The sequence below is a fragment of the Carlito syrichta genome, unplaced genomic scaffold, assembly GCF_000164805.1.
Source record: "Carlito syrichta isolate Samal-C Ts95f unplaced genomic scaffold, Tarsius_syrichta-2.0.1 Scaffold131524, whole genome shotgun sequence".
Lineage (NCBI taxonomy): Eukaryota > Metazoa > Chordata > Mammalia > Primates > Tarsiidae > Carlito > Carlito syrichta.
The window spans coordinates 125570-150461 of NW_007075620.1; the positions used below are offsets into that span (position 1 = coordinate 125570).

The 24892-nt window shown below is 46.8% G+C and overlaps 1 protein-coding gene across 1 annotated transcript in view; it reads right to left on the bottom strand.

Moving 5' to 3' along the window:
• SECISBP2 (SECIS binding protein 2) overlaps nt 1-24892 on the bottom strand; it is a 39825-nt gene that overhangs the window by 9462 nt on the left and 5471 nt on the right. Inside the window, exons 3-10 of the mRNA XM_008049292.1 lie at nt 23937-24063; nt 23562-23706; nt 19985-20211; nt 15390-15471; nt 13710-13915; nt 10350-10472; nt 7871-7960; nt 6255-6387 (exon numbers count right to left, since the gene is read on the bottom strand). Of these exons, the coding sequence (XP_008047483.1) occupies nt 6255-6387; nt 7871-7960; nt 10350-10472; nt 13710-13915; nt 15390-15471; nt 19985-20211; nt 23562-23706; nt 23937-24063 (1133 nt within the window). The remainder of the gene's footprint in view (nt 1-6254; nt 6388-7870; nt 7961-10349; nt 10473-13709; nt 13916-15389; nt 15472-19984; nt 20212-23561; nt 23707-23936; nt 24064-24892) is intronic.

The following is a 24892-nucleotide window of genomic DNA, read 5'->3' on the forward strand; positions in this document are numbered from 1 at the left end:
CCCGCCCACACATCGCTACCGACAGAGAGCGGGGCCTGAGCACAACATCTGACCTGTCTCTGCTGTGTAGACTCAGGGGTGACCCCAGGGAGACAAGCAACAAATAAAAACAAGAGAAAGTAACTTAGCAGAGACATCAGAAGCCACACACTGTAGGGAAGAGAGACTTTCAGATTTAGATCATGCCAGCTACTTGAAAAAAAATCACTATCACTCTTCCCTGAGGGAAAAAATTAGAATCCAGAGTTGCTACAATATGTTAACTAAAATATTCAATATTCAACACAAAATGCTGAGACATTCAAAGAAACAGTGTGACCACCCACACGCAGGAACACGGCAATGCACAGAAACGGTCTTTGAGTGTCCCCAGATGTGAGACTTAGCAGATCAATACGAAAGGGGAACTGTCAGAATAAAAGTGAATACAAGATTCCAACAATCAGAAATTACACAAAAGAGGCGCTCAGCAGATCAGCGGCCTTGAGATGGTAAAAAAAATCAGTGAACCTGCAATTTCAAGAAAAGACAGGCGAGTTTTTAAACAATGAGCAGAGACTCAGAGACCTGTGGAGCAATCTCAAGCACACCAAATACACACAATGGGAGTCCCAGAAGGAAAGGAGGAAGAAAAGGCAGCAACTTGGACATGAGCCCTAAACTCCCTAAATCTGATGAAAACCCCCTAGCGTCAAACCCACCACCATCCCCAGGCAGGGTAAACTCAGAGATGCAATCTGGACACACCTGAATCAGACTGCTGAAAGTCAAAACAGAGAAAACAAGGAACACAGCAGAGCAAAACCAATGACAAAGCAGAACAACGTCTGACTCCTCATCAGGGGTCCGAGGTCAGTGGAATAACAGTCAATGACCTGGGCTGGGGGGGCAGCGGTTACTGGCCACCCAGACTTCTACATCCAGCAGAACTAGCCTCCAAAGAATGAATTGTCAGTAAAGCCATTCCCACATAAACAAATACTGAAAGACTGTACTGCTGGCAGAGCTTGTCATGAACACTACAGGGAACCCTTCAGAGACACCAACAGAAGCCAGAGGAATAAAGAACCCAAAACTCATGTATATGACACTGGTAAATGGAAATTTCGCCCCCTTTCTGCTCTTGCCATCTTTAAGAGGTATGCCATCTTTAAAAGTAATAATTACAACATTGCACTGTCTGCCTTATAACATATATTTAGGTGTAACTTATGACAACAGCAGCATGGGGTGGGGGGCAGAAAACAGAAACACATTAAAGCTTCTCTAATACATAAACTGAGTTGTACACTGGATCCCTAGAACAGCCACTAAGAAGATAATTTTTAAAAGTAAAGCTGGGCGTGGTGGCTCACGCCTATAATCGCAGCACTTTGGGAGATGGAAGCAAGATGACTGCCTGAGCACAGGGGTTCCAGACTAGCCTGGGCAACTTGATGAGACCTTGTCTCTACAACAAATCAAAACATTAGCCAGGCGTGGTGGAATACACCAGTGGTTCCAGCTACTTGGAAGGCTGAGGTGGAAGGATCATCAGAGCCCAGCAGGTTGAGGCTATGGTAGCCATCAGCGTGCCACTGCACTCTAGCCTGGGTGACAGAGAGGGACGCTGATTAAAAAAAAAAAAAAAAAAAAAACCCAAAAAGCCGCAACAAAAAACTAAAGTAAAAAAGAATAAAAGCAACCAAGGAATCAAAAGGGACTGCAGGCATGTTTTAACGTGACAGGCAGCAGAGGAGGAGAGGAGCAAAGGGCAAGAGACAAACAGACCCAGCCACACCGACGACGACGACCCCGCGGAGAAGGCAGGCTGCCAGACCGGCCTAAGAAGGGCCTCCCATCCGCTGCCTCCGAGACAGCTCCGGGTTAATGCCTGTCTAAGGAGCCAAGGCTGCTCTTGCCTGTCTGACGCCTCACTCACCGGCCAACCCGCTGGGGAGACCCAACTCGAGCTCAGGAATAGACAAAACACCTTCGCGGGCCTCTGAGCCACCCTGAGTTCTAGTAAGACAGCCTGCACAGAGAGAGCTGCACGGCTCAGCTACAAAGAGAGGACCCTGAACTCCATTCTGCTAATTTTTACTTTTCATGTACAGGTGGTTCCACTAGTGACCACTAGTGGTAAGGGGGCAGGGGCAGCACAGCAGGACTCGGGCATTCCTGGGATCTCTGGCCAAACATCATCTCAATACTACCCAAAGCCTGGCCTCACTAAGGACCTCAAACCTTCCAGAAATCCGTTCCGACTCTCTGCCGAACTGCTCATTTCATGTCCCAAGGCCGAATTGGAACCTCACACTTCGCAAGTCTCCTTCTAGCCCCTCAAGGCAGTCCTCCCTTTCCCACTTCTGCCTTGGGCTGTCTCGAACCCTTCTTCACAAACAGCATCAGAGGCAACCTGTTGCAGGCCTTTTTACCCCATGGACACAGGACCACCTGGCACCTCTGTCTGCCCCTCCAGGCCTGACTCCATGAGCTGACCTACCTCAAGCCTCATCCTTACCAACTGCTGTGCACTGTCGGCGTACTAGAACACCATGAGCAGAAAAGGGCAGACAGGAACAGACCGGATAAAACGTCGTCTCAATCGCCAAAACGAACCTCTGCTTAGCAGCCTGTACTGCCCTCATATGTCTTTGTAACAAGATCCTAGCCCCAGGGGTGACCTCGAATCACTGAGTCTGGCCTTGACATGCCGGCAGTCATGACTCAACTCTAGTAGCATCAGAGCTACCATCCCCGAGTGTGGCAGCCCCTCCTCCACTGTCAACGACTCGACACCAAATGCCTCTGCCAAGTCTGGGGAGAACATCAGGCAACAAGACACTTCCCGCAGGCTCCTCAGGAAGCTGCATTCTCAAAATCAGAGTCTGGCAGGGCCCTTTCCAGCGTCTCCAAGGGCAATGAAACACCTGCTCTGGAAAGTGTCCAGAAAAGGCACTGAGAAGTGTGACCCACGGAGCCCAAAGCTGACTGCTCGGGAAAGCTGCCTCTGCCCCCAGGCAACCCCCAGCTGACCACCTTTCACCAAAGCAGCCGGACTGCTCCAGAAACATGAATCCAACAAGAACAGCACTCACGCCAGGCCTTCCCAAACAACGTGAGTCAAGGAGCAACTTCAGGGAAGACCACTGAAGAGCAGCAAGCTCAGACTTTGCTGTGCGCAAGAATTCCTGACATGGAAGTGTGCAGTCACGAATGCCGACATGGACATAATCACCAAAATCAATGAGAAGTCAAGAAGACAGACTGATGCTAAACTGTGGCGAGTGTGAAGTGAGTATGTGGTCTCTGCCCTCATTTCCCAGCACAGAGCTCCTGAGACCCCTGGCAGCATGGAGCTGTCTCTTTCTGGGGGGCAAGGACAGCCAGAGGAGCCAACCAAGCGGCAGGGGGCAGAAGGGCCAAGCTTCCAGCTATGGCCAGGAATGCAACCAGCCAGGCCTACATCGCAGAAGCCCCCGAGGCGCCCCCGTGACCATGATTGGGTTTGGAGAGCTTGTGGGTGGTGGAGGAGCTGGGATGGTGGCCACTCTGGAGTGGGCGTGGAGGTTGACCCCTCCGCATCCTGCCCAATGCGTCTCCCCTTCCATCTGGCTATTCCTGAGCTGTGGCCTTCCTCATACACCAGTGTTCTAGCAAGTAAACTGTTCTCCAGAGTTCTGTGAACCACTCCAAATGAGCAAACCTAAAGGGGGTCCCTGGAGCCCCAATTTATAGCTGGCTGGTCAGAAGCTCAGATGACAGCCTGGACCAACTGGCCCTTCCTCTGGGGCCTGTGTTTGTTCTGAGAGGCAGGACTACAGGGAGCCCAGTGGCACCCACTAAAGAGTGGACTGACATCTGGTGCCAGAAAGGAGGTGTGTGTGTGTGGGTAGAGAACAAGAAGTTTGTTTTTACTGTAAGAAGAAACAATTGTCAATACTGCGTTTTAAAACATCACCACAGAGGCACAAGCTGAGGTGCTGAAAGGTAGGACAGTAAGATGCCCATGAGCTGTGGATGGGTCACAACAGGCCAACATAAACTGATGGAGGGAGGTGACGGGCACATGGTATCACATGCCCTCTGCTTTTCATGTTTTACATTTTCCATATTAAACACGTAAAAAAGACAAAACATCCCACTGAGTGCTTATTCCAACGCCTACTCCCAACCCCATTCCTAGTAGCTGTAACTCATGATGTCCAGGTGTACCTCAGTCTGGACACAGTGTCCACAGCACAATTAACTCAGCTTCTCTAGAGGTTCAAAACTTTCAAGAGAAAAAAACTCCACTTCCTTGAAGAGACAGAGCTGGCTCATCCTTTCTGGGACAAAAGCCAAAAAATGTGACATATTTCCCTTTTCACTGACTCCCAGAAACCTCAAAGACAAAACTCAACCCAAGGAACTGTGAAAAGTAAAAAGCTATTTTCCAGTTTCCTTGGGTACGTATTTGTTCTTTTTTAAAATGTGGTGTGTTTTGAAAAAATAAACTGCTTCAAAAGGAAAATGTGTACTCAAAAGACAGTGGCAAACATGCAGGTTACTTTCTACAACATATTGTGAATTTTCACCGTCCTGGCTTTAAGAGCAGACGTGTCACAGGTAAGAGACAGCCACAGCAGCAATGACTGTCCCAGTGGTGCCCATTTCCATGGAGTGCCACTTCCTAATGCACCACAGAGCTCTCTGGGAACGCAGGGCGCCTGCACGGACAAGGAGATTTCGGCCACACGGTGTTATCGCATCAAGCAGAAAACTCTTCATCTCTCAATAAGATCCATTTCTTAAAATCATCAGAGTTAAATAACTTAAAAATTTTAAACTGTGGTTAAAATATGACATGAAATTTACAATGTCAACTGTTTTTAAGTGCACAATTCAGTGGTATAAATTAGATTCACAATGTAGTGCCATCATCACTACTGTTCGGTTCCAAAATTTTTCATGCCCCACGCTGAAACTCTGTTCCCTTAACAGTCCTTAGTCCTTGGAAACCTCTAATCTACATTACGTGTCTAGGAATTTGCCATTCTAGACATTCCATCAAAGTGGACCCATATAGGATTTGTGTTTCTGTGTCTGCTTATTTCACTTGGCACAAGGCTTTAAGTTTCATTCACATTGTAGTACATCAGCATTCATTCCTTTTTTAAGGCTGAACAACACGGTGGTGTAAGGACAGATCACGTGAGTTCATATACACTTGTGTGCCGAGCAACATGTGGGTGGTGTCTACTTTTTGGTTATTGTGAATAATGCTGCAGTGAACCCTGGAGTGCAAGTGTCTGAGTCTGTTTTGAAATTTTCTGGGAAAATCTATGGAGTGGAATTGCTGAGTCATACGGTTCGTTTTGCATTTAGCATCTTAAGGAACCCCCAGGTTGCCACCCACAACAGCCGCATCATTCTACATCCCTGCTGGCAGTGTACAAGGGTTCCCATTTTCCAATATCCTCGCCGACGCTTGTTATTTTCTTTTTTTTACTACGGTCATCCTGGTAGGTGGGAAGTGGTGTTTCAATGTAGTTTTGATTAGCACTTTCCTGATGACCAGTGATGCAGAATCTCTTTTCATGTGCTTATTGACCGTTTGTGTACCTTTCCTGGATAAACGTCTTTTCCAGTCTTTTGCTAGTTTTCTTACCGAATTGTTGTTGCTGAGTTGCAGGAGCGCTTACACAGTAGAAGGTTAATCCTGGGTCAGACATGATTTGCAAATATTTTGTCCCCTTCTGTAAGCTGTCTTTCTGCTTTCTTGATAACGTCCCTTGCTATGCAAACATTTTTTTAATTTTGATGAAGTCAAAGGTTTGTTGATTTTTCTTTTGTTGCTCCTCCTTTTGGTGCTGGGTCTAAAATCCACTGTCTAATCCAAGGTCATGAAAACGTAGCTCATTTTCTTCTAAGAGTTTTACAATTACAGCTCTTATACTTAGTTCAGTCACTGTTTGAGTTGACCTGTGTCTGTGGTATGAGGTAGGGGTATGGTCTCCTATATCATGTGAAAATCCAGATACTTTCATATCATTTTTTAAGAGCCTGTTCTTTGTTCTTTAAATGGACTCGGCACCCTGGTCAAAATTCTGGCCACAGAGGCATGAGTTTCTCCCTGGACTCTCGATTCCCCTCCACTCTATGCCTATGCGTATCCCAGCACCACACGGCTTGACTATCTACAGGCAACTCTGGATTGTGAGAGAAAACATTAACCACACGATCTATCTGAAAGCAACTTCCAGCACGTCCCTGGCATGGAAAGGCTTTACCTGCGACCACCACGGGTCTGGAGGCTGGCTTTGCGAGTCGGGAGTGCTGCTTCCTTTCCAGCGCAGCCAGCACTCCCCCCAAATCCAGCTGGACTGGAAGCTGGCTCTTCTTCACATGATGTTTAAGATGATCCTAGAAGTCCAAAAGTCATAAATTTACTTTGCAAAACTGTGCTCTTCATTTCACAAGAAAATCATACAATGAAGTCGATTCAGATATAAAAATCTTAAAATTGAAACATTCAAGCAATTAAAAAAGAAACTAAGCCCGCATTATCTGCCAGTATTCCCAGAACACAGGGTTTGCATGAAATCACTGATGCTTCTGTCTGTGTCTCCCTGCGAGTTGGTGCATGCAGCTACAGACAAGGCACCAGGGTGCCTACGATGTCTCTGGCCACACAAGTGTGGATGTGAGGCCACTTGGTCAGTACTGCTGCCTTACTGGCACCATTCTCTCTCCAAACACCTCGGTGAACCAACAAAATGTCATGAAGCAACAGTGACACCACTCAGTATACAGAAACCCAGATCACACCCAGGAGACGGTATCAAATGCAGGCACAAAGTCTGACATATTTGAAGCAGTATTGCTTTTGAAGTAGTTGTGATTTGGGTTTGGAGACTATGGGAAAAGCTGTTCAAGGAAGCCCCACGACAGGTCCTACGGCACACTGTCCTGTCGGCTCAGTGCCTCCACTCCACTCTCCTCCCGGACACCAACACCCTACTGGTGAAGGCCCACCTGAGGAGTACGCCAAGCACACTCCAGGCAGGCAGGGACACTGCTGCAGGGAGGAAAGATATGAGAATCACAGCATGCGAACGGAAAGGAAATTCGCACAAAGGTTTGTATTTTTCATCCTTGCCCTTTAAAAGGCAAAATAACAACATGCTAGAGAATCAAGGGCCAAGGTATGCCACTCCCCATCTAAACTATGACTTCAGACAGGATCACTTGAGTTTACGAGTTCAAGACCAGCCTGGGCAACATACAAGACCCTGTCTCTACAAAAATATAAAAATTAGCCGGGTGTCGTGGAACGTGCCTGTAGTCCCAGCTACTCGAGGCTGACACAGGAGGATCGCTTAAGTCCAGGAACTGGATGCCGTCGTAAGCTGTAATGTGCCACTGCACTCCAGCCTGGTGACAGAGTAAGACCCCCTATTCAAAAAATTAAATTATGGCTCATCAGACCCTCTTCCTGAATCTACAGTTTAGGGCGGGGGCAAGGAGAGGCCTCTCCCCTGGCTTCTGTTCTGAATACACAAAATGGTGGTGCCGCTCTCATTTTTTGGTCTGACAGCATTGTCTTACAAAAGAATCCTCCTGTTCCTGAAAGAACTGAGTCAGCTTCTTTCCTTTAAACTAAAGCTCGATCCTCTCTGGCTCAGCAGCTGCAGTTACCAACAGACTTACTCTAAAAGCGACAGGCGTTTTCACTGGAGAGCCATTCTGCTTCAACACACCAGGGATAGTTCTCCCATGAAAGAATGAAACCAAACGAAACTTCCTGTCTCGGTACACAAAGACATCTGGCAAGCAGTTTTTCTTTAGAGTTTAGTTTAGCGAGAAAAGTTAAGCCTAAAGCAACTGTGGTTTCAATCTAAATTACCTGTGGCTGATGTTTAGACAGAAATTTCGGTGACTCTACTCTGTCTCTTCGTTCAGATGCAACTGCCAGGTTAGGAAACTCCTCGGTGTCCTAAGTAAACCAACACCCTTTTAACACATCGTTAGCAGAGATGACAGGTATGCCAAGTGCAGCCTTTCCTTCTTATATTCTTCGAAGGTGACACAAAACAGCCACAAACTCTCACCCAAAGCTGCCACTTGACTGCACCCTCAGAGCAAACGTGAAGAGCACAGTTCTAAACCCCTATGCCCAAAGAGAGGGAGAGCCACCCAGGGTCTTGGTACACTGAGAGTCTATAGCGCTGACCCTGGGCCACCTCGGCACGAGAGTAATCAAGATCCTGTCCTTCAAGATGAGGCTTTCCCTGAGAGAAACCAGCAGCTGTAGATCCAGTATGTTTACATGTTCTATAATCTGCAGTGAACCCAGGTTAGTAACTAGAGACAAAGGTAACAGGCCGGCTAGAAAAAGTCCGGTTTAAATCATTTAAAAATACCTTATGTCACTTCGCCAAGATCTCAGGTGCCTTGGAAAAAGAGTTATGTGGGAAACACTGGACAGAAATACAAATTATTCACTGTCCCAAACCATAATGCCCACTCAACAGCAAGTGCTCAAACATGTAACCCAGCTAGTCTCAAGGATGTTCCAAGGGACTTGGAACCCCGCCCCAGGTCTGTGGGACTGCCCGGACCTGACCCTAAGCTGGAACCCAGGGCAGCACCTTGGAGAGAGGCCTCAGCTGTCAAGAGCAGCCAGGCCACCTGGGTCTGGTCTGGTGATGGAAGAAAACCACCAGGCCCATGAGAAACAGTCAGGCCCAGGCTGGCACCTAGCACACATGGCATTCTTAGATGATCACCGGACAAAGAATGAGAGCCCTGGAAGTTCCTGAAATGCTTCTGACCCAGGCTACAACTTCTATCCACAGTGAAGAAAAGCCGGGCTTGGTGGCTCAGCCTGTAATCCCACGCCTTTGGGAGGCTGAGGCGAGTGGATTGCCTGAGCCTGCGGGTTCGAGACCCGCCTGGGCAGGCGAGACCTCATCTCTACAATAAATCAAAAAATCAACCGGGCGTGGTAGTGCATGCCTGTAATTCCGGCTACTCGGAAGGCTGAGGCGGAAGGATCGCCGGAGCCCGGCAGGTCAAGGCTGCGGTGGCCGGGAGCAGCCACTGCCCTCCAGTCTGGGTGACAGTGAGACTCCAACTCAAAAAAAAAAAGAAAAGAAAAGAAAAGGAGGCCCTGCAAAAGCCAGCATTCTAAAGCAAGAAAAAACAGGTAACGAGTAACTGAGGGGAATATCAGCAACATGGCACACGAATGATGAAGTTCCGAGACAAGCCGTTTTGTCTCCAGGCCACTCATTCATTCATTCACATGTTCCTGGTGTGGCTGCCCTGAGACCCTTCATATTCATTCACATGTTCCCGAAATGGAGGCCCTGAGACAGAGGGAAAGCAAACTCGGAGAGGTGGGGTGGGGGTGGGGGTGACTGCCGCTCCTGCCAGCACTGGGAAGAGGTCATCAGAACCCCTGGAGATGTTCACTCAGGAAACCAGCAGGGACCCCACTTCTATCAAGAAAGACCCAAGCGCACTTTGGGAGGCCAAGTTGAAAGGATTGCCTGAACCCATGGGTTCGTGACCAGCCTGGGAAACTTGGCGAGACTACCTCTCTACAATAAATTAAAAAATCAGCCGGGCATGGTAGCATGCCTGTAGTTCCAGCTACTTGGAAGGTTGAGGCTGAAGGATCGCTGGATCCCAGTGGGTCAATGTTGGGGTGGCCATGAGGGTGCCACTGCACTAGCCTGGGTGACAGAGTGAGACTCCACCTTTAAAAAAAAAAAAGCCGGGCTCAGAGGCTCAGCCTGTAATCCCGCGCTTTGGGAGGCTGAGGTGAGTGGATTGCGTGAGTCCACAGGTTCGAGACCCGCCTGGGAAACTTGGCAAGACCTCATCTCTACAATAAATCAAAAAATCAGCCGGGCATAGTAGTGCATGCCTGTAATTCCGGCTACTCAGAAGGCTGAGGCGGAAGGATCGCCGGAGCCCAGCAGGTCAAGGCTGCAGTGGCTGCTCCTCCAGTCTGGGTGACAGAGTGAGACTCCAACTCAAAAAAAAAAAAAAAAAAAAAGACACAAGCCAGGCACGGTGGCTCACACCTATCATCCCAGCACTTGGAAGCCAAGGGGAGAGGACTGCCTGCACCCAGGGGTTTGAGACCCGCCTGGGCAACTTGCGAGACCTCATCTCTACAATAAATCAAAAAACTAGTCGGGTGTGGTGGTGCATGTCTTGTAGTCCAAGCTACTTGGAAGGCTGAGGTGGAAGGACTGCCTGAGCCCAGATGTTGAGGTTGCAGTGGCTGTTAGAGTGAGACTCTAGCTCAAAAAAAAAAAGAAAGAAAGACCCCTAAGTAAGTCACATAGCGTGAGGAATAGTCGTCAATGTACTTCAATCCTGGGTGGCTCCGGAGCTGCCAGGACTTCATGGTTTGGATTAGACTTTTCTTTCTTTTTCTTATTCTTCCTTGAGGCTTCACTTTGTTCAAGGCTGCCACCTTGTGAGGCTTTGGACTAGAACAAAAAAAGCAAAAACCATCAGTTTTTAAGGCACTTAATAGAATGTTTAGTACCATGTATCAGCAAAACCAAGACATCAAGGCAAGCACATGGCAACTGTATTCTGAGCTAGGCCTCTCATCCTCTATTTTTTAAAGAGCCAGCATTCAGTGGAATAATTCTGAAGGGAAAAAAAAACTGTTAAAATAGCTGAAATGGCCACTTCCTCTTGGAACCTGGTGGATCTGGACAGAACCTAGCTTTAGCTTGAGAAGGCCACGCTGTCAACGATCTTACAAGCCTCTCCCCAGTCCAGGTGTGTCCTTCTGGCAACTCAGCCCATGGTTCCTAACCTGCATGTCACACCTGACTGCACGGCAGAGTCAGCCATGGAGCCTTCGCAGCAGACAGATGGCTGGGTCCATCCCATACCTGCTAAGTAGGACTTCCTCACTCCCACAGGCCTCCCAGGCGCCTGCCTCTTCGCAACCAGGTCAAACGTGCTCTGGCCTCAGGGTCTTTGCACTAAGCCCTCACACCTGAGCTTGACTAGGCTCAGACTCTTCCCTCATGTCTACCCGCCCCTTTCTCCCCTCCAACTTTGCTTAGTTTTCTCTTTAGAGCACTAGTCACTATCTGACATGCTCTCATCTGTCTGCACACTGCTGGCCTCACTGTGGGTTCTAAAAGAGCAGGGTGTTCTATTCTGAGTGGGAATTTATTCTCAGTGACAAAAGCCTTGGCAACTGTCAGAAATAGTATGTTTATCTACTGCCCAGAGGGACTGTCCACAGTATTTACTTGCGTAAAAAGGGCGAGTTTTAAGTGTAATGTGTACAGAACATTCATGTTTTGCTTAGAAACAAAACACAAAAAGAGAAGCCCCCTTCTGTGCTTCCATCCTCACGAGCCTGAGGCAGGACACAGCCAGACTGCGAGCGCAGGCCCCTGCGGCGTGGGCGGCAAGGAGAGTGTGGGAGGGAGGGCGCTTCCATAACGAGACCCTGCAGCACCCCCGATCGTTTCTGTAGCGCAATCTCACAACACAGGAAGTGTTCAAGAAAATAAACCACTATGACCACTACCACGTAGCTACGTCAAAGGCAAAGTCATTTTGGTTACGAGATTACAGAAGATCTTTATTTTCTTCTTAGCTTTGTTTTAGAATTTTCCTAAAATAAACTTTTCTTATACTGGTAATTCAAAAACATTTTTTAAAAATACTGGAAAAATGAAACACAATCTGTTCACTCTTAGAATGTTAGCTGTGCCAGGCGCGGTGGCTCATGCCTATAATTCCAGCACTTTGGGAGGCGGAAGCGGGAAGATTGCCTGAGTCAGGGGTTCAGACCAGCCTGAGCAACTTGGTGAGACCTTATCTCTACAATAGATTAAAAAAATCAGCTGGGCAAGAAGGCGCATGTCTGTGGTTCCAGCTACTCGGAAGGCTGAGGCGGAAGGATCGCCTGAGCTCAGCAGGTCGAGGCTGCAGTGGCCATGAGCGTGTCACTACACTCCAGCCTGGGTGACAGTGAGACTCAGACTCAAGAAATAAAAATAACATTAGCTGTGTATCAGGAGAACTGGCTTGAAGAGTGACCTGGCGTCCACAACAAAGAACTACACAGTGGGCTATTTCCCAGCCTGTCCCTAGCTGCCTGGGAGCCCCACAGACAGGCCGAAGGGCTCCACTCACAGTGTGTGCACAAAAGGGAGGCCCTGTCACCAACAGGCACTGCTCTCTCTCAAATGTGCAGAGAGCAGAGGGGCACACGCCTGCATCATCTGTGTCTGTAGTGCCTGTCGCCACCATAAATGCACAGTAACCGTTTTTGTGGAATTCGCTAACAATATTCTTAGCCATCCAAAGGTATCCCCCAAAACTCAAAAGACAGAAAACCACTTCACAAGAGTATGCTTCACCCTAAAATAAGATATCCACAAACAATGAAAATCAAGAACAATATTTAAACCAACAAAATAAAGGCGCTTGAAGAAACAGATCTAGGGGCCAATAAGAATGCAACCTGCCTGTAATCCCAGCACTTTGGGAGGCTAAGGCGATTAAAAAAAAAAAAATTAGCCGGGCATGGTAGCGCATAGTTCCAGCTACTTGGAAGGCTGAGGCATGGAAGGATTGCCAGAGCCCAGCATGCCACTGCACTCCAGCCTGGGCGACAAAGTGAGACTCCAACTCGGGAAAAAAAAAAAAAAGAATGCAACTTGGAACTATTTAAGTGCAAAAAAAATCTAATCTGAAATGCTATCTTCAGTAAATAAATTGCAATTAACCACAAATCAGTAACATATACCAGATGATCCCGAAATGTGGAATTCAATTACTCTGTGACCAATACTCCAGTACCGGCAAAAGTCACTTAAGTTCAGTAGACAAAAGGCTGGAGGAGAAAAAAGAACAACAACTTTGCACACTAGAGCATGAACCATGCAGTAACTCTTCTTTAGAGAATTTGAAGTGGCTCACAGGTATTTTAAAACCGCAGATCTAAAACATACATCCTCACTCATACATGGAAACCGTCATGGCATTCCCTAACAATTGATTCTTTTTCCAAGGTGCAAGCACAACAAGCTCAGACTCGTGACAACACTGCAGAATGAAATGCTTCCGTGGGTAGGACCGGAGGGGTAACACATCAGCCGGCAGCACAGAGGGTGCCAGGATCAAGACCACGACGGGATGCAGGCTTTTCTCCTCAAGCTTGTTTCACTGTGACATCACACCTGTGACATAAAATTCACCATCGTAACAACTGTTAAGTGCAGTTTTGTGGCAATGAGGACCACTCAGGCTGTTGTGCAACCATCACCATCCACCTCCAGAACTCTTTTCCTCTTGCAGAGCTGAAGCCTATTAAGAAATCGGTTCTCAGACGGGCTCACACCTGTCATCCCAGCATTTTGGGAGGCGGAGGCGAGAGGACTGCCTGAGCCCACAGGTTCAAGACCAGCCCGAGCAACTTGGTGAGAACTCGTCTCTACAATAAATTAAAAAATAAGCGGGGTGTGGTGGCGTGTGCCTGTGGTTCCAGCTACTCGGAAGGCTGAGACGGAAGGATTGCCGGCGCCCAGCGGGTCGAGGTTGCGGGTGCCGTGAGCATGCTACTGCACTGCAGCCTGGGTGATAGCAAGACTCTGACTCAAAAAAGAAAGAAATCCCTTCTCATTCCTGCTCCTCCCAGCACCTTAGTCACTACCACCACCTTACCTTCTGTCTCTAGTGGTACGTACCTTTCTAGTAGGATGCACAATGTGTTTCTCTCTGTAGGAAGGATCCGAAGATAAAGCTTCAGAAGATGGTATACTAACATTTTTAGGATCTGCTGACGAAGCAATGGTCTTTAAGTTTATCATGGAAGTAACATTTTTAGGGGCTGGTGACAGTTCTGTAGATAATGTCTGTCGAACAACATAACCCATTGGTGTCCAAGACAACTCTGCTCAAAGATAACCAAAATTGTTGAACAATCTTGACAGTAAAATAGAAATTCCTGTCACTCAAACATGTACTACATGAGGTAACTACTCAGAGTGTAACTAAACTGAAGCTGTCATTCAAAATGTCCCCTTGGAAACTACAGCAGTCACTAGGCTTGTTTTTCTTCTTGGAACATGTATGCTGAATTTTTCACCTTCAACGTGTAAGGTTAATTTTCCTAGAAACTGGTTTTCTGGCTTGAGGGTATGAGTGTGGGCAGACAGACAACAATTTGAGTTAAAGAACAACAATCCACAAGAATGTCCACATGGCAAACACACAGAACAAATGAGCTGAAGATCAAGTGATGGCCCTACTGAGCTTAATGTGCACCTTTAACCCCAGAGGTAAAAGATCACTAGACTTCAGCTACCACAAGAACTGTTAATCTACTTCTTTTAGCTCACAGCCTTAAGGACAGCAGCACTACTCCTGAGGGGCCCGTGAAACACCACATACACACAAAACAGGAAGATGCCCATCAGGATGCAGGCAGACACGCCTATGGGCAGCCCAGGTAGCCCCGAGAGGGAGACAGCAAGTTCTCATCACCACCAACCGCACATCCCAGACACCCTCTAAGGGCAAGTTGGACGGAACCACACACGTTCCCAACATGAGAACGCAAAAGAAACACCCTGTGAAGAAGCCAGAAATATTTTGTAAAATTATCTTCTGTGAAGACAAGCTATGGTAAAAATTTCAAAAGCAGAATCGATGGGATTCTTTAAATATATTCCTTCTTGGCCAGGACAGGGCAGATGGACAGCCTCCCAGGACCATCTGGGAGCATGCGAAGTCAAAACTCTCTTCCCGGTCACCTTCCCCAGCTGCCTCTCCCTCGAGAGCAGGGGAAGTACCCCAAAGGTGGTAATGGAAGCAAGGTGGTGATGCCACTGGACACCCATAGGGCCAGAGGTCAAGGAGCCACAGAACTGCAAGGCGAGGCTGCCCTTCTCACCACAGCTTTTTAATTTTGCAACATGGTTCCCATAAAAATACACTATGCATTTTATCACTGTTATTTTTAAGCAAATTAATATTGTTAAAATTTGTTTTAACTTCAAGTAAGGCAAATATTGATAGACATCACCTAAATAAACAGAAGATCTTTGGGGCTCTCAATCTGTGAGGGAATTAAGGCATTCTGACACCCAATACTTCTGAGAACAGGTAATGCTAAATAAGGGAATTATTTCTGGACGTAGACATCACTTAGAAGGCTTGTCTCCTGTTCCACCCTCCTGTGCATGAGTGGGGAGCTCACTTATGTTCACTGTCTAAACTAACATTGATGTCAGGTTATCAACAACTCGTTAGTCGTTTTAAAGAAGACTTTAAAACAAAAACCATTTTAATTACATTGGAGTTAAAAATGAACTTAGGAAAGGTAGGACTCCTTTTTAAAAATAATACTTTGCAGCCACTCTTACCTCTTGTACATGAAGGGGAATTGGTGGCAGCATTAGCAGTCACAGATTCCTTTGGATTATTATTTTTTACCACTATTTCACCCTAAAAAGCAAACACATTAGACTTCATCAATGAAACGCAAATCAGAACGAGGAAATATCACTACACACCTATTTAAATAGCCAAAATCCAGAACACTGATTGTTGGTGAGAATGAAAAGCGATACAATCACTTTAGAAAACCATTTAGCAGGCAGAACCATTTTGAAAGACCTCGAGTCCGGCTCTGCTCCCTGGATTCGAATTCAGAAATAAACTTCTTTCTACCAGTAAAAAAAAAAAAAAAAAGAAAAGAAAGAAAATCATTTAGCAATTTCTTATAAAACTAAACATACTTTTACCGTATGACTTAACCACTGCACTCCTTGGTAATTACTCAAAGGAGATGAAAATGTATGTTCATACAAAAACCTGCACATGGAAGTTTATAGCAGCTTTATTCATTTCTGCCACAACTTGGAAGCATCCAAGATGTTCTTCAGTGGGTGAACGCATAAATAAACTGTGATACATTCAAACAGTACATTATTACTGGGCACTAAAATGAGCCATTCAGCCATGAAGAGACATAGAGGAACCTTAAATGCACAATACTAAGTGAAAGAAGTCAATCTGAAAATGCTTTCTACCATGATTCCAGCCATGCCACACTCTAGAAAAGGCAAAACTATGGAGACAGTAAAAAGACCATGGTTGACCTGGGTTGGGGGAGAGGCTGGCAGGGAGGGCACAGGGGGCTTCAGGGTAGTGAAACTACTCTGCCCCACACGGCACGGTGCACACTTGTTCTTACGCATCCCCCTTCAGCCCAAACCACCCCGGAAGATACGGCACCAAGAGTAAAACCCAATGTAAAACAGGGACTTTGGTTGACAATGGTGTGTCAATGTGGGTTCATCAACTGTCACAAACACAAACACAGCACTCCGGGACGGGATGTTGCCAATGGGGGCAGCTGTCCATATGTGGGAAAGGGGCATTTGGGAACGCTCTGTACCTTCCTCCCAATCTTGCTGTGAACCTAACATTGCTCTAAAAAATAAAGTCTGTTAAAAAAGAAAAACCAAAGCAGTGGTTTTCTATTTCAAATTCAAAGTAGTCATTGTTTTCGTTTGTTTTTGAGTTGGACTTTCACTCTGTCGCCAGGATGGAGTGCAGTGGAACTATCAAGGCTCACCACAGCCTTGACCTCCTGGGCTCAGATGATCCTTCTGCCTCAGCCTCCTGAGTAGCTGCGACCCTAGGCATGCACCACCAAGCCTAGCTAATTTTTTTGTTGTTGTTGTACAGACAAGGTCTCTCTAAGTCTCTGTGTTAATCTAGGCTGGTCTCGAACTCCTGGGATCAAGCAATCTTCCCACCTCAGCTCCCAAAGTGCCAGGTTTACAGGCATGAGCCACTGCGCCCTGTCTCCAATTGAAAGTCATCGTTTAATTTAAAAAGACAGCTTCCCTTGCCATTCGTAAAATCTGCAAATTATATGCTAATTAAAATCTCCAAAAGTTGAGGTACACAATGTGAAAAGTCAACTTCCTTCCTTCTGCTAAATTTCACTCCCTAGAAGAATAAACCCCCCACTGTCTGCAGCTTAGCTGGTCTCCTTCTACTTCTTTGCCTTCAATATGCAATCTGTGCACTGTCTGGATGCCCAATAATGGGATTTGGATTACCAGTAACAGAATCGCACCACACAAACTATCGTGCAACTTTTTCGAGTTAACACGCCACCAACACCTTTCCCAGGCAGCACAGACGCGCCACTTGATTCTTAAAGCCGCAGAGCTTCCGCATAAATGTGGAAGCCATCTTTCCCATGTCCACACGCCAAAGCCCAAGGCAGGCTGCCAAATGTCCAGAAACACGTACACTGCGACGAGCGCCCTTTTATGAGGGCCAAGAGCTGCCTCACGTGTTGTAATGACACTATGTGTGTGGGGGTGAGTACATGAAGACCCCTCAGCGTGACCAAGAGCACCAGAGGTCACAACACGTTGATGAATCAGATTCAAATCCGTAAAGCAGACAATGAAACTTAGACAATGCTTAAATTCATGTGCTTCACAAGTTTACCCACTTGCCATTTCATTACATCTGAGTCCAGCACCAAAAGATGATTAAAACACAACCCATTCTTTTAGAAAACATGACTTTTATACTCGCCAAAGCCAATAAAAAACTAGAAATGGCTCACCTATTCAAGAACGGCTAAGTAAGTATACATACCAGTATGAAACTCAATGCAGCAGTTGTTTTCAAAATATATTTAATGACAAGGAAAGAACGACAAAAAGGCTCTTAAAAATTCACACTTTTCTGCCAGGCACAGTGGCTCTCACCACTTTGGGAGGCGGAGTAATTCCAGCACTCTGGGAGAGAGGCAAGAGGACGCCTGAGCCCAGGAGTTTGAGAACAGCCCGAGCAACTTGGCGAGACCTCATCTCTACAATGAATCAAAAACTCAGCCGGGCGTGGTGGCACGTGCCTGTGGTTCTGGCTACCTGGAAGGCTGAGGAGGAAGGATAGCCTGAGCCCAGCGGGTCGAGGCTGGGATGGCTATGAGTGTGCCGCTGCACTCCAGCCTGGGCGACAGAGTGAGACACCAACTGAATAATAAAAAAAAACCATATTTTTAGTCCCAAATTAATTTCTAATCCATACATATTTATAATCCCAAATTGAGGGGCACCCCCTGCAATAACCAAATGGGCGATTTACACAATGATTAAGTGCCACGCATGGTTTTCTCTTGGCTGTACAATTTTAGACAGATTTTTTTTTTAAGATGTTTCTGTCATTTATAGACACTATTGACATCATCAGGGAAAACGGTTTCTTTTAGAAGGAAAATCAACATTTAAAAAGCCCACATGTAATCCAAGAGTATCTGTGAACATATGATCAAGCCATCGGTACATAGCTCTAACTGCCACATGTGACAGGAGGCCAGGACAGAAAGCGTCAGCCCAGCTCCTGCCCATCCACAGCTTGCACAGCATCCTCTACAGCTTCTGGGCGCTCATGAGACTCTGCCCATGATGGGGACAGGGAACCCCATAACTTCCCAACCCCTGCACAGACTCCACTGGGGCTCCAGGAAGCAGGCACATGTCCACCGGCCGAGCTGTGGTTCTCAGACAGCCATCAGCCCCCTTGACTTTGCACAGCTGGCAGGAAAACCTGAGCCACTGCAGGTGAGGGTCCCATGCGGGAATGCTGTGCAGCAATAGACCTTCTGCACATGGCAGGCCATGACTCTGGACTTGCAAGCCCTCACATCCAGGAACCCAAGAGAAGTCCCAGGACAGGAGACCAATCTCTTTGCAATTCCAGGGGTAAGCAAATGCGTGAGGTCTGTCTTCTTTCTTTTTTCTCCCTGACTTGCTACCGGCATGTACCCCACCCCTCCCTTCAGTGGAAATTTGTCAGAAGTCATTTTAAGGATTATTAACCAGACACCACTTTTTCCCTAGAAGTCTCAAGTCAATCCATTTGAGGAAAATGCCTCAATGTAGTGGACTAAAACTCGGAGACCCAATGTTGAATACAGTGTAGTTTAAAACTATTAAGCAGTAAACGGAGTTATTCTACTGCGGTAACTTTGGCTGAATTCGCAGTATCATTAACAAGACAAAGATGTAGATTAAAAAACTGGGAAACTCGGAAGTCAAACTCTGCAGTTATTATTATTATTATTATTTGAGGTGGAGGCTCACCTATCACCCAGGCTGGAGTGCAGTGGCCGCTCCCAGCCACCGCAGCCTCGACCAGCTGGGCTCCGGCGATCCTTCCCCTCAGCCTTCCCAGGAGCTGGAACTACAGATGTGTGCCACCATACCCAGCTAATTCTCTGATGTACTGTAGAGATGAGGTCTCACCAAGTTGCCCAGGTGGGTCTTGAACCCATGGGCTCAGGCACTCCTGTCACCTCGGCCTCCCAAAGTGCTGGGATTATAGGCGTGAGCCATCGTGCCCGGCCCACTCTGCAGTTATTAAAATGACTTACAGTAAGCCCACACTTACCATCATGGATAGGTTCTTGGAAACTGCGACTTTCAGCAAAGGGGCATACAAAACCAATTTTTCCCCCCTTAGCATTATAATGAAACAACTGCGAAGATGGTCAGAGGACCTGCTGTGGTTTCCCTTAAAGCTGCAGTTTCCAAGAACCTGTTGACAATGGAAGACTCAGTGCACTTCATTCTTTAAAATCTTTCCCTCTGTATTGTGAAAGTGCCATCAGAATGCAATGCTAGAAGCAGCGTGTTCAAAATGGGCTCCTTCTGAGGCACTACAATACCCTCAGTAACTAGATTTTATGTCAGGCGATTCTTTTTAAAAGAAGAGAGGCACTCAGTGTTACAGCCTCACTGTAAACAGTTCAAACAACAGAGATGGTAGCCTAAGTGCATGAGGAAAGGCTTCCCCGGCATGTCCTCCCCAGCTCTGCAGACTTCCAAGCCCACATCAGGACTGAATGTATTGTGCTTGAGGTGACAGAATTGACAAGGTGTGCACTGAGGAGAAAGACAGAGAAAGAGCACAACCCCCACATCACCTGTGACAGCACTGCAGCTGGTTTCACCACCTCTCTCAGAAGAGAAAGGTCGGCCGAGGCGGAGCGGACAGGTCCCCATTTGGGTGGCTTTTGAACCACTGACATAGGACTGCTTTCTGGACCCCGCAATTCAGGAAAATCCAGCCTGCAAAGTTCAAACTCAGGCTTGGATGCAGATCCATTTTTTGCAACGATTCTGGATTTCCTGTCTGTTTGTTTATAGCCACCTGTAATTACAGGATTAACAGTAGGAGTAAAAATTCAGATACTGTTTGATGACTCTAGCAAACACGGCAGAGTAGAAAGTCTACTACTGCTGATATAACAGTTTGTTGTCAAAACATCCTAACTGACTATTGCTGCTAACGCTCCTTGTACAAGGGTAACACTTCAACGACCAGAATATCAATCTCTTTGGTTGGGCCACCACGCAGAAAAGCCAAAATGCACTGCAAATTTTAGGGTCACAGTCGAGCACCACTTAACATTTCAGTCTATGATGGACCTCACGCTTAACAGCTGGTCCCGAGATTAAGATGCAGCTGGAAAATTCCTACTGCCTAGTGATGACGCGCATGTTTGTGGTGACGCAGCATAAAGTAATCCACTGTGCTGCCAGTCATACAAAAGTGTAACATACAACTATGCACAGGACACAGGACTTGATAATGGCAATAAATGACTGTCACTGGTTTATATGCCACATTTTATCATTGTTTCAGAGTACATTCCCAACTATAAAAAAAGTAAACTGCGAAACAGCCCAGGCAGGACCTTCAGGAAGGCATGGTGATGACGGGAGGTGACAGCACCAGCCAGGCATGCTACTGTCCCTTGAGACCTTCCAGGGGGATAAGATGTGGAGATGGAGGACAGTGAGATCAACGATCCTGGCCCTGTGGAGGCCTAGGCCAAAGTGTGTGTTTGCCTTAGTTCTTAACAAAACAGTTCCAACAGGAAAAATAAAATTACCAGAAAAAAGCTTACAGATAAGGTTATAAAGAAAGATATTTTTGTCCAGCTGTATAACGTGTGTGTTTTAAGTCTAAGTATTATTATAAAATGAAAAGGTAATGGTGAGCTAAGTCTAGTTTATTATACTAAAGAAAGAAAGACATTTTTTATAAATTTAGCGCAGCCTGGATGCCCAGTGTCGATCGAGTCTACAGTATGCACAGTGATGTCCTGACCGTCACACTCACTCCAGTCATTCACTGACTCACGAGAGCAACTTCCAGGCCTGTAAGCTCCATTGAGAAAGTGTCTTTCACAGGTGTGCCGCTTTTTATCTTGTATGTCTATTGTACCTGTTCTGTAGCTATATTTAGAAACACAAACAGTTACCGTTGTGTTACAGTCCTCTACAGTATTCAGTAGAATCACACGCTGTGCAGGTATGTAGCCCAGGAGCAATAGGCCACACCAGAGCCTAGGTATACAGTGGGCTACACTAGCTAGGTATGTGTCTGCACACTATAATGTTCACACAATTACGAAATCGTCTAAGGACACATTTCTCAGAACGTATCCATATTGTCAATGCATGACTGTAATGCTAAAGCTGATGAAAGTTAGCTTAACCTGATTGTGCAGCCGGTCATTTTAATTCATCTTAATAAACATTTTAGAATTTTGCAAATTTAAAAAGACTCTTAACAAATTTCCTGTAAGTAATAAACTTCCATTTTGTTTGTTGGAATAAAAGAGGGAGGCAGGTACCATAAAACTTATAACCTTAGCTGGGAGCAGTAGCTCATGCCTGTAATCATAGTTTGGGAGGCCAAGGTGGGAGGCTGCTTGAGCTCAGGAGTTCGAGACCAGCCTTGGCAATAAAGCAAGACCTTATTTCTACAAAAAAAAAAAAAAAAAAAAAACCAAAAAATTATCCAGGTGTGGTTGCACATGCCTATAGCCCCAGCTACTTGGGAGGCTGAGGCAGAAGGATTATCCAAACCCATGAGGTCAAGGCTGTGGTGAGCTGTGATTTTGCTACTGCACTCCAGTCTGGATGACCAGAGTAAGACTCTGACTCAGGGGGGAAAAAAGGAAAGAAAGAAAGCAGCCCATAACCTCTTTCCCATTTTCCCCTGAAATGCAGTGGTGACAAGGTAGGCTGCAGTGTCATGAAGCCCCTCGTTTAATTCCAAAGCCAGGGTTACCACAAGTGACAGTCAAAGTGTACTTGTACCAGATGGTTTACGAGCAAAGTCAACGAAAAGAGAAAAATAACCAGGCACGGTGGCTCATGTCTGTATCTCAGCATTTTGGGAGGTGGAGGCAAGAGCATTGCCTGAGCCCAGGGGTTTGAGACCAGCCTGGGCAACTTGGCAAGACTTCGTCTCTACACTAAATCAAAAAATTAGCCAGGCATGGTGGTTGAGTGCCTGTGGTTCCAGCTACTTGGAAGACTGAGGCGGAAGGATCACCTGGGCCCAGTGGGTTGAGGCTGCGGTGGCCATGAGCGTGCCACTACACTCCAGCCTCGGTGACAGAGTGAGACTCCACAAAAAAAAAGAACAAAGAAAAGAAAAGAAAAGGAAAAAATATACCTACTAAGTAATACAAATCATACATGTAAGTAAATTGACAGACCATTTCCAGTAAGAACATAATTACAAAAGTTTCAAGTCATTATATAAGCTGGTGATATGTGTGACCAAACTACAGCAAGGAAAGCAAAACAAACAAGACAACATGCAGCATCACTAACTTTTGGTCACAGGCTGGAACAGGAGTTTTCAAGTCCAGAATAGACACGCCCTGTGGCAAGAATAGACAGTATCCCCTGAGTAACTAGTACCCAGGTCTGGTATTGGTTTTTTTGAGTCAGAGTCTCACTGTTACCCAGGCTGGAGGGCAGTGGCACGCTCACAGCCACTGCAGCCTTGACCTGTTAGGCTCCAGCAATCCTTCCACCTCAGCCTTCCAAGTACACCTGTAGCTGGAACTACAGGTGTGTGCCTCCACGCCCAGCTAATTTTTTTTTTTTATTATTGCAGAGATGAGGTCTCACCAAGTTGCCTGGGCTGATCTCGAAGCCCTGGGCTCAGGTAGTCCTCTCACTTCCGCCCCCCAAAGTGCTGGGATTACAGGCGTGAGCCACTGCACCCAGCTGGTATTGTTTAGGATGAGATTTGAACCACAGTGACCCTCGCCCACCTATTAAAGGGCCCCGAGCAGAATGCCAGAGATCTGCCTCAGGAACGAGCATGGTCAAACATAGCACAGAGGCCACGGCTGTGATATGCTTTCATTGAGGACATGTTGTGAAGCCGGTGGTCATCACCTACTTGCTACGGGACCTCAGACGAGCTCCTTGTGTGCACCACAGGGTCACAGCGTACTGTGGGCACTTCAGAACCCACAGTGCATCAGGCGCCACACTGTACCCCTCCTGGGAACACAGGCCTCCGGAAGGGCCCAGAAGTCTGCTGCCCTCAGCTATGCTGGGCTCCAGGTCTCGCTGTGCGGAACAGCTGGGAGGAGCAAGCCCATAGCAACAGCCACACAGAGAGCAGCAGTGCTCCTGGGCGAGAAGGGTGGGCTGGCAGCAGAGGTGAGAGCAGGTTACTTTTACCTGACTTCAAGCTAGTCTCAGCATGAATGGACAGACAATGTGACCTTTGAGCCGACTTTATCTCAGATGACAGGGTCCCGTCAGCCCTTCTACTGCCAAACTTCTGTTCATCATAGGTTTTTTTCTCATCATCATAGGCTTTTTTCTGCAGCAAAGAGTAAAAGTCAGCATGAAAAAAGAAAGCTACCACTATAAATGAAAAAGGCTTTAAATAGCAAATTATTAAGTATTCACAGTTCAGTCATTTTTAAAAAGGTTGCCTATCACAAGATGCAATACTTAAATACCATGCACAAATTTACCAGTTCTTTACATTTCAAACGTTAAAGGAACCAACTCAGGGAAGGGCACATCAGAAACATGGCACTCACTCACCTTAAACAGAGCTTTCCTTTCCTGCGGGAAGGGGCAGGTGTGCTCACTCTGGGCCTTCGCTGGTTGAAAACCTTGGTGACAACTGGCTCGGCTATAGTCACATGGGTAGCCAGGTGCTGAGCATACACTCCGCGTGGGGCCCAGGGCGTAAGGAGAGTAGGCGTGAGGGTGGAGAGCCACCTCGGAAGGCATATACTGAGCCGCGAAAGCCGGCACTCCAAAAGCCAAGTCTTCGGGGTATATTTTCTGCCTAAACAAAAAGTGTAGATGGCAACGGCATATTTCATATTACAAACCAAGAAACTTGACATTTTGCAATATACTAGTACCCAGGTCTGGTATTGGTCTTTTTCAGGCAGAGTCGCACTCTGTTACCCACTATATTAGCAATTTAAACATTTCAATACTTTTAGCTCATCATTCTAGCACTCAAATCTTCCTCATCAAAAGCCAAATAAAACCTCCGAGTGTTTCTTTCTCATACTGCAAAGAAAGACGCTGACTCTCCTTCTTCACAAATGAGCCACAGGAAACATCATCAGAGCCAGAAGACCCTCCGTCCTATGTCAAGCATTTGAGAAAGCTCTGTTTGCAAGCCTGGCCACATCAGCCCAGAGACCCATCCTTTCTGCGGGGGGAGCCTGCCTCCCAGGCCTGTGGGCTCCTGCAGATGGTCTGCAGCCCTTGCCCGTGCCAAGCCCACCATGACATCCCGTGCTCCAGCTGGGCCACAGTGCAACAGAAATGTTGCACGGCACCACGGTCAGGGACAACACACCCTGCTGACAAGACAGACGCCATCTCTGAAAAATGTTATTGCTTCCATTTGCCTCAGTCCAGCTGCTGGACTACACCGAAACTTAACATTGAGTTTTTTTCTTTTCAGCACATCTAGTGCATGGCTAGAGGTTTCAACCATTTTCTAAGAAAGCTGATACAGTGACAAAAAGCTAAGC